At 43.2% G+C, this 16,182-nt stretch overlaps 1 protein-coding gene across 1 annotated transcript in view; it reads left to right on the top strand.

Annotated features, from left to right (window-relative positions):
- LOC115140385 (echinoderm microtubule-associated protein-like 1) overlaps window positions 1–9,194 on the top strand; it is a 13,129-nt gene extending 3,935 nt beyond the window's left edge. Inside the window, exons 2-7 of the mRNA XM_065026960.1 lie at window positions 1,602–1,787; window positions 5,599–5,740; window positions 5,909–6,025; window positions 6,553–6,581; window positions 7,454–7,480; window positions 8,103–9,194. Of these exons, the coding sequence (XP_064883032.1) occupies window positions 1,602–1,787; window positions 5,599–5,740; window positions 5,909–6,025; window positions 6,553–6,581; window positions 7,454–7,480; window positions 8,103–8,395 (794 nt within the window). The 3' untranslated portion in view covers window positions 8,396–9,194. The remainder of the gene's footprint in view (window positions 1–1,601; window positions 1,788–5,598; window positions 5,741–5,908; window positions 6,026–6,552; window positions 6,582–7,453; window positions 7,481–8,102) is intronic.
- The last annotated feature ends 6,988 nt before the right edge of the window (window positions 9,195–16,182 follow it).

The raw sequence follows: 16,182 nt of genomic DNA, 5'->3' as shown, positions 1-16,182 counted from the left end.
GAAAACAGGACAGGAAGAGAGGAGAGAACAGTTGTTGTGATATACATTTTGTGATCTTGGTGTGAGGCTGGTTGGAGCGGAGAGGAAGGGAGAAGAGCTCCGTGTTCTACTGTGTGACAGAACTGGAACAGAGGAGATGAGAACACCAGCCAGTGGAACACAGAGAGAGAGAGAGAGCTGGCAATCACTAGGATGGAGGAAGATATTGTCTGTCAGACAGTGGAACACAAAGAGAGAGAGAGAGAGAGAGCTGGCAATCACTAGGATGGAGGAAGATATTGTCTGTCAGACAGTGGAACACAAAGAGAGAGAGAGAGAGAGAGAGAGAGAGCTGGCAATCACTAGGATGGAGGAAGATATTGTCTGTCAGACAGTGGAACACAAAGAGAGAGAGAGAGAGAGAGAGATGGCAATCACTAGGATGGAGGAAGATATTGTCTGTCAGACAGTGGAACACAAAGAGAGAGAGAGAGAGAGCTGGCAATCACTAGGATGGAGGAAGATATTGTCTGTCAGACAGTGGAACACAAAGAGAGAGAGAGAGAGAGCTGGCAATCACTAGGATGGAGGAAGATATTGTCTGTCAGACAGTGGAACACAAAGAGAGAGAGAGAGAGAGCTGGCAATCGCTAGAATGGAGGAAGATATTGTCTGTCAGACAGTGGAACACAAAGAAAGAGAGAGAGAGAGCTGGCAATCACTAGGATGGAGGAAGATATTGTCTGTCAGACAGTAGAAGAGAGTAGGAGGAGGAGTTCTAGAGTGGAGGAAGGGTTACCCAGTATGAGGAATCTTTATGACATCTCACTAGACAGGGATCCAAAGGTATTCGACAGCTTCTGATCTTTACCATTACACCAGTCACTTACGAGCATCACTCTCATAGGGATTAGAGTCTACTAAAAGGACACGGGTGGCACCTATTGTCTTGGTTTTTGTAGTAGCAGATTTATTTCATTTGATCTCTGTGGTCGTATTTTCATATCGTTTCGTAAACATTTTTTATATATATACAAAATGATGCAATTTATTAGGAGTGTTCCTCCTATTGATGTAATTCATAGAAAATTGTCTCTTGGCTTTTATCCGAGTGTTGTGTGTGTCTGTTGTCTGTGGCGTGTATTATAGTGCATGTGCTATTGTTTGTTTCAGCTTTTATGTCTACAGTATTTATGTTACTGTGTAAGGTGTCTGTGTGATATGTGAAGAATTCTGTTTGAGTCTGTGACTGGTCAGTCTGTTTGATGAATCAGTGTGAATATTCAGTCTGTTTGAGTCTGTGACTCTGTTCATTCTTCTGTAATGAATCTGTGACTCTATTCAGAGTCTATTTGAGTCTATATCAATCACCTGGAAGCATAAGTAACTGTGTGTGTGTGTGTGTGTGTGTTTTAACATGGTCTTGAATTGCCCAATGGCCAGTGGCTTTAGCTCAGTGGACTAAGACAGTGTTAGTGGCGCTGGTTGGGTACAAATGGCATTAGCTGTCTATGTTACCGTAGCTTGGTGGCATGCGGGATGGACATAGTGGACCATCTGACGTACCTGAAGCAGTGGCTTTAGCTCAGTGGGCTAACTCTGTGTGTGGTTGTGCTTCCCAGATGACCGCAGCTCTGCAGCGAGCGGGATAGATGTAGCAGACCGCCTGACATACCTGGAGCAGCGGATGCAGATGCAGGAGGATGAGATCCAGCTTCTGAAGATGGCCCTGGCAGACGTCCTCAAGAGACTCAACATCTCAGAGGAACACCAGGTCACCAACGCCAAGAAAGGACCTGCTGAGAAAGGTACACACACACATAGTGGGGTCCGAAATGATTGACATCCTCGATAAAGATGAGCAATAATGACTGTATAAAATAAATAATTCAAATAATGAGCTATATTGTATGCAAAAAGAATTTGGGAAATTATATTATTTTATATTAATGCAATTGCTCAGAGAAAGAGATTATGTTTAACAAGTAATCTTTTTTTCCCCTCAAAATGGTAGGAGTCAAAATGATTGACACCCCTAAGGATTCTTTATAAAAAAAAGTAGTCAAAAGTTTAGTATTTGAGGCCTCCCGGGTGGCGCAGTAGTTAAGGGCGCTGTACCACCAGAGACCCTGGGTTCGCACCCAGGCTCTGTCATAACCGGCCGCGACCGGGAGGTCCGTGGGGCAATGCACAATTGGCCTACTTTCGTCCGGGTTAGGGAGGGTTTGGCCGGTAGGGATATCCTTGTCTCATCGCGCATCAGCGACTCCTGTGGCTGTGTTAAGAAGCAGTGCGGCTTGGTTGGGTTGTGTATCGGAGGACGCATGACTTTCAACCTTCGTCTCTCCCGAGCCCGTACGGGAGTTGTAGCGATGAGACAAGATAGTAGCTACTAACAATTGGGGAGAAAAAGGGGTAAAAAAAAATAAAAATAATTAAGTTTAGTATTTGGTCCCATATTCATAGCAAGCAATGACTACATCAAGCTCGTGACTCTACACACTTGTTGAATGTATTTGCAGTTTGTTTTGGTTGTGTTTAGGATTATGTTGTGCCCAATTAGTAAGTCATGTATTGTGTCATTTTGGAGTCACTTTTACTATAAATCAGAATAGAATGTGTTTCTGAAGAATACCATTGATTACTGGTCATCCTTAATGAATCGTGAATAAGGATGAGTGAGAAAGTTACAGAGCGTCAAAGATCATGCCCCCAAGACATGCTAACATTTCACCATTACCAGTAACAGAGGAGGTTAAGCATGTCTTGGGAGTATGATCTTTGACACATTAATGTAGAAGTGTTTAGAAAGATATTCTACTCTTATTTACAATCGTCTGAGACCAGCCACCCGGACAGCTGAGTATTTCTGTTTGTAAGAAAGCCATATTGTGGGGAAAAACACATTCTGATTGGCTAGGCCTGGCTCCCCAATGGATGGCCCCTGCCTGATCATGTGAAATCCATAGACTAGGGCCTAATGAATTTATTTCAATTGACTGACTTCCTGATATGAACTGTAACTCAGTCAAATCGTTTGAATTGTTGAATGTTGTGTTTATATTTTTGTACATGCTACATGGTTGGGCATACTGCCAAATTCTCTAAAACAGCGTTGGAGGTCGCTTATAGTAGAGAAATTAACATAAAATGATCTGGCGAATGCTCTGGTGGACCTTCCTGCAGTCAGCAAGCCAGTTGCACGCTCCCTCAAAACTTGAGAAATCTGTACATAGCCCATCTGTAAATAACCCATCCAACTACCTCATCCCCATACTGAATTTATTTATTTATCTTTCTCCTTTGCACACCAGTATCTCTACTTGCATATTAATCTTCTGCACATCTACCATTCCAGTGTTTAATTGCTATATTGTAATTACTTCGCCACCATGGCCTATTTATTGCCTTACCTCCCTTATCCTACCTCATTTGCACACACTGTATATAGATTTTTTTCTACTGTATTATTGACTGTATGTTTGTTTATTCCATGTGTAACTCTGTGTTGTTGTATGTGTGTCACGTCCTGACCATAGAAAACCTGTATTTTCTACGATAGAGTAGGTCAGGGCGTGACTAGGGGTTTTTGATCTAGTTTATATTTTCTATGTGGGGTTCTAGGTTTGATTTTCGATGTTGGTGATTTGTATGATTCCCAATTAGAGGCAGCTGGTTATCGTTGTCTCTAATTGGGGATCATACTTAAGTAGCATTTTTTCCACCTGTGGGTTATGGACCAAGCAGCGTGCATCCTGGTCTTTGGAGGAGCGTCTTTGGAGGAGTGTGCATCCTGGTCTTTGGAATGGCATCCTGGTCTTTGGAGGAGATCAGGGAGAGAACATCCTGGACTTGGGACGACATAATGGCAGGAGACAAGAGCCTGCCATGGAAGCAGGCGGAAGCAGCGAAGGAGGGACAGTGATGAAGTCGGGGAAGAAGGCCACAGAAATCCCAATAAAACATATTTGGGGGGCTCATGGAGCAGTCGGCGGAGCCGAGAAGTGAACCAGAGCCAGTCTGGGAGAATTTGGAGGAGAGCGAAATGGGAGAGTTGTTGAGTTTGTGGAGGATGCACGGATTTTGCCCAAAGGAATGTGTTGTCAGTTTGGTGCCACCTGAGTCAGCTCCCCGTACTCATCCTGAGAAGTGTGTTAAAGTTCCGGAACAATTGATGCTGGCTATACGCACCAGGTCTCCAGTGCACCTTCCCAACCCAGTACGTCCTGTGCCAACTCCTCGTACTCAACGCGTGAAGAGTGTCATCGTTCCGATACAGCATTGATGCTGGCTGTACGCACCAGGTCTCCAGTACGTTCCCACAGTCCAGTGCGTCCTGTTCCTGCTCCTCTCGCTTGCCCTGAGATGCGTGTCACCAGCCCGGTACCACCAGTACCGGCCCCACGCACCAGGGGAGCTTCCGGCGACGTTCCACGGTTTTGCGGTCGGAGTCTGCACCTTTGGGGGGGTACTGTCAAGTCCTGACCATAGAAAACCTGTATTTTCTATGGTAGAGTAGGTCAGGGTGTGACTAGGGGTTTTTGTTCTAGTTTATATTTTCTATGTGGGGTTCTAGGTTTGATTTTCTACCTCTGTGATTTGTATGATTCCCAATTAGAGGCAGCTGATTATCGTTGTCTCTAATTGGGGATCATACTTAAGTAGCATTTTTTCCACCTGTGGGTTATGGGATATTGTTTGTGTATAGTGTGTTTGAGCACTATGTTGTCACAGGTCTTTGTAAGTCTTGTTATTTTGTTTCCAGTTTCACTTTGTAATTTAAGATGTGGAACTATACTCACGCTGCGCCTTGGTCCGATCATTATTACGAACAACGTGACAATGTGTGGAACTGCTTTGCTTTATCTTGGCCAGGTTGCAGTTGTAAATGAGAACTTATTCTCATCTAGCCTACCTGGTTAAATAAAGGTGAAATAAAAAATAAATACATTTTATGATACTGTATGTTTTCATTGTTAGGTTACATTATGAATGGAATAGGGGTCACACAATAGCATATGAATTAGAGGAAGTACAGTATCATGTGTCTTACCCAGTTGTACAATAGCACGAATTGGATGATGTAACCTACATAGATCTTGGAGGATGTATAGTATTATGCGTCTTTCTCTGAGACCGAGTTGCTTGTTTCATCATAACAGCAAAGGAGAATTATGGGGAGAATTAGATCGAATCCCTGAGCTAACAACTAACCCACTGTTCCTAGGTTGTCATTGTAAATAAGAATTTGTTCTTAACTGACTTGCCTAGTTAAATAAAGGTTAATTCAAAAAATTAAGACAAAGGTTAGGTAAATTTACATGAAAGGTTAAGTGAATTGGGTTTGGTTTAGAATAAGGGTTAGCTAAAATGCTACAGTTGTCCCCAACGCGACTCGAACACACAACCTTTGGATTGATAGACAGTCGTTGATTACACCCGCCCATCCTTCACGACCAACCACCCTACTTTTGTTTCTGTCTAAAGTAACAAAATCATTAGTACATCAGTATCCTACGTCTTGGAGGTGCTCAGAAATGTGTATAGTATGTTTGTATAGCGCTGAGGCAATGCTACATACACACCCTCCTCACCCACATTTCCCCTATGCACCAGCAGCTAGGCCTGTGTCTCTTGCCCAGCCATCCAGACCATCAATGAACAGCCTTGCCTCTCTGAAGAAAAGCTCCACAAGCTCTACAATGCCCTCTACCTCCACCACACGGAACTACAGCCCCTTACCAGGAGCATCAGCCAAGAGGTACAGTACACAATCACGAACAGTCACCTGCAAACACAGAGAGGTACAGTATGATTACTAAACCTCCTCTGTTACTCTAGCTAGATACATTTCAACAAATTAATCATACACTTGCTGTTGTCCCACTCTCTCTAATGTACCCCCCCCCCCCCCCCCCTTCTCCCTCAGTGGTGTGAAGAGTTCAGCAGGCAGTCTGAAGGACTGTACCTCTAAGACTCGGCCAGGCCCCCGACCTGTCCCCTCAGGCTCAACAGCGGCCCCGGCAGTAAGAAAGGCGATAGGTAGGTTAGTAGGCATATACTGCACAGGAACTTAGACGTCTGTGTCAGTAAGAGGGAGGGGGTGTTTAAATGTGTTCTGAACATAGCCACGGAAAGTAAGGGTGATGAAGGGGCTGTAGCATGCCCTGAAACAAATCACATTTTTGTTGGGATTTCTCACAACAGTAGTGCACTGTTTATAAGTCCTGCATTAGCGGCAGCCCCATGCCCAAACATCTTCCCGTGGCTACAACTGTTCTGTACTGAGTCTATAAGGCTCTTATGTAGTTTCAAATACATCCCTAGAGCAGGAGTCAGAACTCTGGTCCTTGAATGTCTGCTGGTTTCCATCCTTGTTCGTCAATCTGGTTTATATCTGTGTCTGGGTAACCTGGTGTAAAAACTAAAAGCATCAGAACTGTGGCCCTCGTGGACTGGAGTTGTCCATCCTTGTTCTAGACAAGCGTGAGATTGAGAATAGATGTGATTGAGAATAATTTCCATACTTGTGGGATGGTGCCTAACTTCTTCTTCCTCACTCTCTGCTTGCAGCAAAACCAAGGAGCCTGCAGCCAGTGTAGGTAAGACAATGATTTAATGTCTACTGTCCACTAGCAGGGAGCAGCACTAAGATGGACAACAGTGCTTGGGTAGAGTAATGGCCAGGTTTAATAAAAAAAAAAAATAATAATGATTTAACCTTTATTTAAGGCTAATGAAATGGGAAACAAGCTGTTGGTTAGATTGATCCTACTGAAACATACCATTGATAAATGGCAGAGGTGGAAAAAGTACCCAAATGTCATACTTGAGTAAAAGTAAAGATACCTTAATAGAAAATGACAAAGTCATTACTAAGTAAAAGTGAAAGTCACCCAGTAAAATATTACTTAAGTATATTTAAAACCAAATACTTTTACTCAAGTATCAAAAGTAAATGTAATTGCTAATATATACTTAAGTATTAAAAGTAAAAAATAATTTCAAATTCTTTATATTAAGTAAACCAGACAGCACAATTTTCTTGTTTTTTTATTTACGTATAGCCAGGGGAACACTCCAACAGTCAGACATAATTTACAAATGAAGCATTTGTGTTTAGTGAGTCCGCCAGATCAGAGGCAGTAAGGATGACCAGGGATGTTCTCTTGATAAGTGCATGAATTGGATCACTTTCCTCTCCTGCTAAGCATTGAAAATGTAATGTTCTTTTGGGTGTCAGGGGAAATGTATGGAGAAAAAGTCAATGATTTTCTTTAGGAATGTAGTGAAGTAAAAGTTGACAAAAAATAAATATATAAATAGTAAAGTACAGATACCCCCAAAAACGACTTAACTAGTACTTTAAAGTACTTTTACTTAAGTAATTTACACCACTGACAAATGGTTAGAGTGGCTCCTATAACTCCACATCGAGTGACCTGCTCTCTGTTTCTGTGTTTGTTTTCTACAGGGTCGAGGCGTGTGACGCACTGTAAAGGTAGGCCTCAGTCCAACCTCCTGGAATAACATTCTTAACCTCAACTGGATATGTCTTAGTCTAGCTCTCCTAGTAATGGCTTGAATGGAGTCAATGGAATGGTATCAAGCATATGGTTTCCATGGTGTTGATACCATTCCTTTGACTTCATTCCAGCCATTACTTTGAGCCGTCCTCCCTCAGCGGCCTCCACTGAGTTCTACATACTATGACTGTTTTCTCCACCACCTGTTACTGATCCCATGCATTATCTATCTCAGAAGAGACAACGTCTGTCAAGTTTGTCAAGTTTATGGAATAATATCTACTAAAAGCTCAAATCTAATCTGTGGCAAATACATCTTCTGGTTTCTAAAGTACAAGTAAGCACTGTATTTGAACACTTGTTTTATCCTTGTCTCTCATTTTCTCACCATGTATCATCATGACTTCTCTTCCCATTCCCTCTCCACGACACATCCACACCTTTTCCTCCCACCTCAACACTTCAACCCTTGACCACCTCCTCACACCCCAACACTTCACCAACTCAACCCCTCACCATCTGCTCACACTAACATACCTCACTTCGTCCCCTACTTTCACCCTCAACCTTTACCCCTCATTTCACCTCTTCACTTAGTGACTATGCAGATCTATCTGAGCCCCCAAACAAAAAGGACTGGGTCTTCTGAAGTGGCCAAATCAGCCCCCACGGTCCCCAACTCCAGACCAACCAGAACCCCCACCTCCCCTCAGACCAAAGGAGCCCCCCCGACCTCCGACCGGACCAAGCCCAAGACACGCAAAACACACCCTGCCTTCACCCTCCCCCTGCAGAAAAGCACCAATCAGAATACGTATTCTCCTCTGGACACGTTCAATTACAAAAGCCCCCTCAAATCACCAAGCCATTACTTCCAAATCTGTTACTAGGCAATAGAGTAGGCTATGAGGATGTACAAGTTGCTCCTAAACACAGGTCTAGGGTCAGATATTGTTCTAATCCTCATAATGGTTAGGGTTGGGTAATCTAATCCTAGATCTGTAGTTAAGGGCAATTTATATTTGGGCTATTACAAGTGTAGGCCTGTAAGAGAAATCGGTTTTCCAGATGTTTGAAAATGTATAGCAGTGAAGTATTTACTGTAGAAGTGGAGGTTGTCTTTAGTAATGTTTGAGATGGACTGATAGTTACACAGTTTGGGTTTTGAGGTTTTTGTTTGGCCAGAAAAGAGAATAGTGAGTTTATTTGATTGTTTTGTTGAATTTCCTAGCACCATCAGTGACCATAGTCCTCTTCACTTTGTTCTCTGTCATTTCTTAGATATTTATGTCAACTTGAAGCCTCTATTTTTTTCTGCTGTTTCTTTCGGTCTTCATGTCTCATTTATGTTTTACATTTGAGTAATTTAGCAGACACTCATATCCAGTTTAGTTTATTATGTAGCTTTATGTCAGTAAAATATGGATGTATGAGTTTTCATTGAAATCTCCCTGACTTTGAGGGGGATGTACAGTATGAGTTTTCATTGAAATCTCCCTGACTTTGAGGGGGATGTACAGTATGAGTTTTCATTGAAATCTCCCTGACTTTGAGGGGGATGTACAGTATGAGTTTTCATTGAAATCTCCCTGACTTTGAGGGGGATGTACAGTATGAGTGAATTCTCTTATTCGATGTCTGTGTGTATCTCCGTCTCTGTTGACAGCCATTAATAAACATTTCAGTGATCACCTGCTTCGACTACTTTTTCTTTCTCCTTTCTCTTACAACACAAATCTTAAAAGTAATTTAGCAGACACTCTTATCCAGAGCGACTAACATGAGAAATTAGGGTTTAGTGCCTTGCTCAAGGGCACATTGTCAGATTTTTAACCTAGTCGGCTCAGGGATTCAAACCAGTGACCTTTCGGTTACTGGCCCAACACTCTTAACCGTTAGGCTACCTGGCGCCCCCTATGGCCAGCTGTAATAATAACAATGTAATAACAAATGATTACAAGATATGTCCATATCTTATCTTGTTTGGAGTTCTACTGTGTGAGTGAATGTGTGTGTGTGTTTAGTACATAGTATCATAGTTCTGTTAGAAACCTCTATGTGGATGCATAGTGGGGCAGAAATCTCTGCCGTCGGCTCACAGAAACTGTAGGCCTCAGCGTACGTGAGCGTCAGAAGGCTAGATCTCGGCAAGACGGAGCTGCTCTTCCTCCCGGGGAAGGACTGCCCGTTCCATGATCTCGCCATCACGGTTGACAACTCCATTGTGTCCTCGTCCCAGAGCGCTAAGAACCTTGGCGTGATCCTGGACAACACCCTGTCGTTCTCAAATAACATCAAGGCGGTGGCCCGTTCCTGTAGGTTCATGCAAATGACTTAAATGTAAATGTATGCTATCCAACTCTGTGACAACATGACATTGGGTCGGCTAGTTTCAGTAGTTATAGAAATAGTGTATGCACCCCCTTGAACTTAGTGTGTTGTCTTCACACTTGCAACATGGGGTTCAAGTGGGTAAGGCATGCTCTCTGCTGGCCAGAAGATAATTGGGCCTCTGTTTCCTTTCCCAGATACTTTAAAGCCCCCATGCAATCTTTGTCATTTTATTTTTAAATCTTCACTGTATGTCTAATAAAAACAACTTAATTTCCCTGAGCCTCCTTGGCCCTTGAAACGCTCGGTCTGATAGTATAGGCATTACGAAACAAAATAGAAAATATTTATATGCACAGACCTGATTGGCTGATAGGATGGTCTAGAGCCCACCCCTTTTCCCAGATGAACAGTCATTGGCCTGTTATAAACAGATCACATTGTGAATGTCATGATGTGGGCCAAAAGTTCCCTTCCACCTGAACAGGCTGAAATTCCAGGCTCTTAAAACAAAAAAGGCATTATCATAATTTTCACAATTTCTTTGTTATTTCGACCTCATAGTGTGGAAACATAATTTAAGAAAAAACTGTAAAATCACAATTTAATTGGAATGCCCCTTTAAGTTGGCTCAACTTCAAGGATATTTCTTCTTTAATGGTATCTGAAGAATATGTGGCTTGAAAATCAAGACTAGACAGTGGAAGTGAAAGTCTGTGACCACACCCACATCTTAGTTGGGTACAGATCATTCACACCTGCCATCTTGCAGGCTATGTTCAATGATTCTGTCGATGTCCCATTGATGTTATGTCCTTGGCCCTGTACTTTGTCTGCATGCAGGTCAGAAGATCTTAGTCGTGTAAAATAAAGGTTACATTAATAAATACAATAAAAATTGGTTTCAGGTGTCCTAACCCAAAACCTAGCCTACAAAAGTGCAATAACTTTTGACCTTACAATCCCATCTGTTTACCTGCCGAGGGGAACCGGCAAACCGCTGACCATCACACCTGTAGTGTAGCCAACTACGATGGGTTCAACAAGGATGGATATCACATGGACATCCAATTCCTCTCATCATGGATTTAAGTAGGCCTACTATTGTCTTTCATTAAGTGATAGACATGTTACATTATTACCTGGTGGTGTTGTCAGGGTCACAGGCTTAGTGGTCACACTTCAAAAAAGAAACCTGAGTTTGAACCCGACGACCATTGAATATCATTGGTTTGGAGAGGAAACATAAGGGTGGTATAGACTTAGCCTACAGTAGCTACAGCAGCCCCCCCCTCTATATCCCTCCCTTCCGTTCTCCCTCCCGCACGTCCACTCTCCGTGTGCTGGACGAAGGGAAGATGGCACCCCAGAAGCCGCTGTCAGCCGCACAGACCGGTCTCTCGCCAGGACAGTTCTCCGTAGCGTTCTGAAATGAAATGGCACCGAAAACACTGTCAGGACCTCGAGAGGGACTGGTTAGAGATTCACTTTAAAAGAGACTAAAATTGTGGCATCGTTTTGTGGCATTTACCCCACCCTGTCGCCTTTCTAGCATCTGCCTTGCTCTGTATATCGCCGGCAGGCTTCGTAGCATTGGCGTAGCCTAGGCTATAGCTAGATAATACATATTATAATATTAACATCGACTATATTCTGGACTGAGAGAATAGTCCAGAAAGGGTGACATATTGAATACAGGTCATTCTTCATTTATCATTACGGTGGAGAGAAGAAGATGAGGTAAGCAAAGCATGCTCTGGCTTTTTGATACAGCCCGTCCGCGTTATTAATGCACAATGAACGACACACACACAGACTGCCTCTGCTACTACTGCAAGGCTGGATGAGATTCGAGGACGGATTTTATGGGATTGTAAGGGATCGAGTCGGATAAACCGAAAATATCAAATTCATAGTATAACATTTTATTCGTGCTGCCGAGGAGGCACTTAGCAAATATGCCGCTCTTAAAGCCAGGCTTTTATTACAGTCAAATTTTGTTTTTAGGATGACCGGCGACTCTACCTTTATTTGAGCCTATGAGGTGGGGCTGTGAATTCTCCATGTGAACAGGGGAAAAGGAATCCGCTTCAGTGTCAAAAAGCAACGAGCATGGCTATAGACACAGGGGAGAAAGCATTGATTAAACACACAAGCAGTAAACATCTCAACCCAGCTCTTGCTCGTGCTCCCATACAATCTCTGTGATGTGTCACCAACACCGAGCGAGTAGTCTGCAGATGGATCTGTTGTCATAGAAACCAGACTACACGTGCGTCATGTGTAACATGGTTATAAGTGGTGGCTATAACATAGAAATATAATTCAATCCATTCTAATTCTATTATGGGTTATAAATGGTTCCAGAATGCCATGAAATTGGAATTTTGATTCTATGGTTTTGATTCTATGGGCCTTTTTGGATTGTAGTGCACACATTAACTCATAACTCATAGAATTTCTCATCACCAAAAATAACCTACAAATGTAATTTTATCAGGCCATCAGATTCCGCATCATGCTCAGGTGAACACACACACACACGACACACAGACCCAGGTTAACTGGTCTGTGATCAGTGTTTACTTCCAATAGAGGGAATGCTTTCCCCTCTGTATCTTGTGTTGATTGTGGTCTCCGTTTGGTGACCAGCAGCTCCTACTGGTTCAAAAGAATTGACTATGATCCAGTACTTTCTCACTGAGCTAGTTCCAATATTATCTCACTGAGCCAGTTCCAATATTATCTCACTGAGCGTCTAGTATTATCTCACTGAGCCAGTTCCAGTATTATCTCACTGAGCCATTTCCAGTATTATCTCACTGAGCCTCTAGTATTATCTCACTGAGCCAGTTCCAGTATTATCTCACTGAGCCAGTTCCAGTATTATCTCACTGAGCCAGTTCCAGTATTATCTCACTGAGCCAGTTCCAGTATTATCTCACTGAGCCAGTTCCAATATTATCTCACTGAGCCTCTAGTATTATCTCACTGAGCCAGTTCCAGTATTATCTCACTGAGCCATTTCCAGTATTATCTCACTGAGCCTCTAGTATTATCTCACTGAGCCAGTTACGGTAATTATCTCACTGAGCAAGTTCCAGTATTATCTCACTGAGCCAGTTCCAGTATTATCTCACTGAGCCAGTTCCAGTATTATCTCACTGAGCCAGTTCCAGTATTATCTCACTGAGCCAGTTCCAGTATTATCTCACTGAGCCAGTTCCAGTATTATCTCACTGAGCCTCTAGTATTATCTCACTTAGCCATTTCCAGTATTATCTCCCTGAGCCAGTTCCAGTATTATCTCACTGAGCCATTTCCAGTATTATCTCACTGAGCCTCTAGTATTATCTCACTGAGCCAGTTCCAGTATTATCTCACTGAGCCAGTTCCAGTATTATCTCACTGAGCCAGTTCCAGTATTATCTCACTGAGCCAGTTCCAGTATTATCTCACTGAGCCAGTTCCAGTATTATCTCACTGAGCCAGTTCCAATATTATCTCACTGAGCCTCTAGTATTATCTCACTGAGCCAGTTCCAGTATTATCTCACTGAGCCATTTCCAGTATTATCTCACTGAGCCTCTAGTATTATCTCACTGAGCCAGTTACGGTAATTATCTCACTGAGCAAGTTCCAGTATTATCTCACTGAGCCAGTTCCAGTATTATCTCACTGAGCCAGTTCCAGTATTATCTCACTGAGCCAGTTCCAGTATTATCTCACTGAGCCAGTTCCAGTATTATCTCACTGAGCCAGTTCCAGTATTATCTCACTGAGCCTCTAGTATTATCTCACTTAGCCATTTCCAGTATTATCTCCCTGAGCCAGTTCCAGTATTATCTCACTGAGGCAGTTCCAGTATTATCTCACTGAGCCAGTTCCAGTATTATCCCACTGAGCCATTTCCAGTATTATCTCACTGAGCCAGTTCCAGTATTATCTCACTGAGCCAGTTCCAGTATTATCTCACTGAGCCTCTAGTATTATCTCACTGAGCCAGTTCCAGTATTATCTCACTGAGCCAGTTCCAGTATTATCTCACTGAGCCTCTAGTATTATCTCACTGAGCCAGTTCCAGTATTATCTCACTGAGCCAGTTCCAGTATTATCTCACTGAGCCAGTTCCAGTATTATCTCACTGAGCCTCTATTATTATCTCACTGAGCCAGTTCCAGTATTATCTCACTGAGTCAGTTCCAGTATTATCTCACTGAGCCAGTTCCAGTATTATCTCACTGAGCCATTTCCAGTATTATCTCACTGAGCCTCTAGTATTATCTCACTGAGCCAGTTCCAGTATTATCTCACTGAGCCAGTTCCAGTATTATCTCACTGAGCCAGTTCCAGTATTATCTCACTGAGCCAGTTCCAGTATTATCTCACTGAGCCTCTAGTATTATCTCACTGAGCCAGTTAAGGTATTATCTCACTGAGCCAGTTCCAGTATTATCTCACTGAGCCTCTAGTATTATCTCACTGAGCCAGTTCCAGTATTATCTCACTGAGCCAGTTCCAGTATTATCTCACTGAGCCAGTTCCAGTATTATCTCACTGAGCCTCTAGTATTATCTCACTGAGCCAGTTCCAGTATTATCTCACTGAGCCAGTTCCAGTATTATCTCACTGAGCCAGTTCCAGTATTATCTCACTGAGTCAGTTCCAGTATTATCTCACTGAGCCAGTTCCAGTATTATCTCACTGAGCCTCTAGTATTATCTCACTGAGCCAGTTCCAGTATTATTTCACTGAGCCAGTTCCAGTATTATCTCACTGAGCCTCTAGTATTATCTCACTGAGCCAGTTCCAGTATTATCTCACTGAGCCAGTTCCAGTATTATCTCACTGAGCCAGTTCCAGTATTATCTCATTGAGCCAGTTCCAGTATTATCTCACAGAACCTGTAGTATTATCTTGCTGAGCCAGTTCCAGTATTATCTCACTGAGCCAGTTCCAGTATTATCTCACTGAGCCAGTTCCAGTATTATCTCACTGAGCCTCCAGTATTATCTCACTGAGGCAGTTCCAGTATTATCTCACGGAGCCAGTTCCAGTTTTATCCCACTGAGCCATTTCCAGTATTATCTCACTGAGCCAGTTCTAGTATTATCTCACTGAGCCAGTTCCAGTATTATCTCACAGAACCTGTAGTATTATCTCACTGAGCCAGTTCCAGTATTATCTCACTGAGCCAGTTCCAGTATTATCTCACTGAGCCAGTTCCAGTATTATCTCACTGAGCCTCTAGTATTATCTCACTGAGCCAGTACCAGTATTATCTCACTGAGCCTCTAGTATTATTTCACTGAGCCAGTTCCAGTATTATCTCACTGAGCCTCTAGTATTATCTCACTGAGCCAGTTCCAGCATTATCTCACTGAGCCAGTTCCAGTATTATCTCACTGAGCCTCTAGTATTATTTCACTGAGCCAGTTCCAGTATTATCTCACTGAGCCAGTTCCAGTATTATCTCACTGAGCCAGTTCCAGTATTATCTCACTGAGCCAGTTCCAGTTTTATCCCACTGAGCCATTTCCAGTAGTATCTCACTGAGCCAGTTCTAGTATTATTTCACTGAGCCAGTTCCAGTATTATCTCACAGAACCTGTAGTATTATCTTGCTGAGCCAGTTCCAGTATTATCTCACTGAGGCAGTTCCAGTTTTATCCCACTGAGCCAGTTCCAGTTTTATCCCACTGAGCCATTTCCAGTATTATCTCACTGAGCCAGTTCTAGTATTATCTCACTGAGCCTCTAGTATTATCTCACTGAGCCATACCCAGAACTCAGTTGTTCTATCAAATCTCACACCGAACACAGCCACCCTAACCAATAGGGACAGTTCTGCCTGCGAATCAGATCACCAACCCAATCAGAACTGGCCTTACTGTAGTGCAGCACGGAATCGTGGCCAATCCACCAAGGTTTTACTGTCGCTCTGTGGTTACTGCCAGCCTTTGGCACAGGTCTGCTGCAGGCCGAGGTACCCCAGGTTGAGGCTAATTGTTGTTGGCAGTGTTTGGGCAGCCAGTCTCTCTCTTTCTGTGCGTGTGTTTGTGTGTGTGTGTGTGTGTGTGTGTGTGTCTAGGCTGTATCTCCCAAGGTCAGAGTGGGAGTGTGCCAAGAATACCCACAGTCAGACAGTGCCCTCTATCTATGCCCACAGGGCAGTATTCCCTGTCCCCTCCTCACCTCTCCTTCTGTCTCCCCTTCTTTCACCTAGGCCTGCAGCCTACTCTTTCCCCTTCCATTATCACACTGCTCCCTCATCCCCATCTCCACCCCTTTCTCACATGCACCCTGTCTCTCCTTTACCCTCTCCCCTTCCCTGCCACCCTGGCAT

The sequence above is a fragment of the Oncorhynchus nerka genome, linkage group LG13, assembly GCF_034236695.1.
Source record: "Oncorhynchus nerka isolate Pitt River linkage group LG13, Oner_Uvic_2.0, whole genome shotgun sequence".
In the NCBI taxonomy this organism is placed as follows: domain Eukaryota; kingdom Metazoa; phylum Chordata; class Actinopteri; order Salmoniformes; family Salmonidae; genus Oncorhynchus; species Oncorhynchus nerka.
The sequence above is the reverse complement of the archived record's forward strand: the minus strand, read 5'-3'. Positions and strand labels throughout refer to the sequence as shown.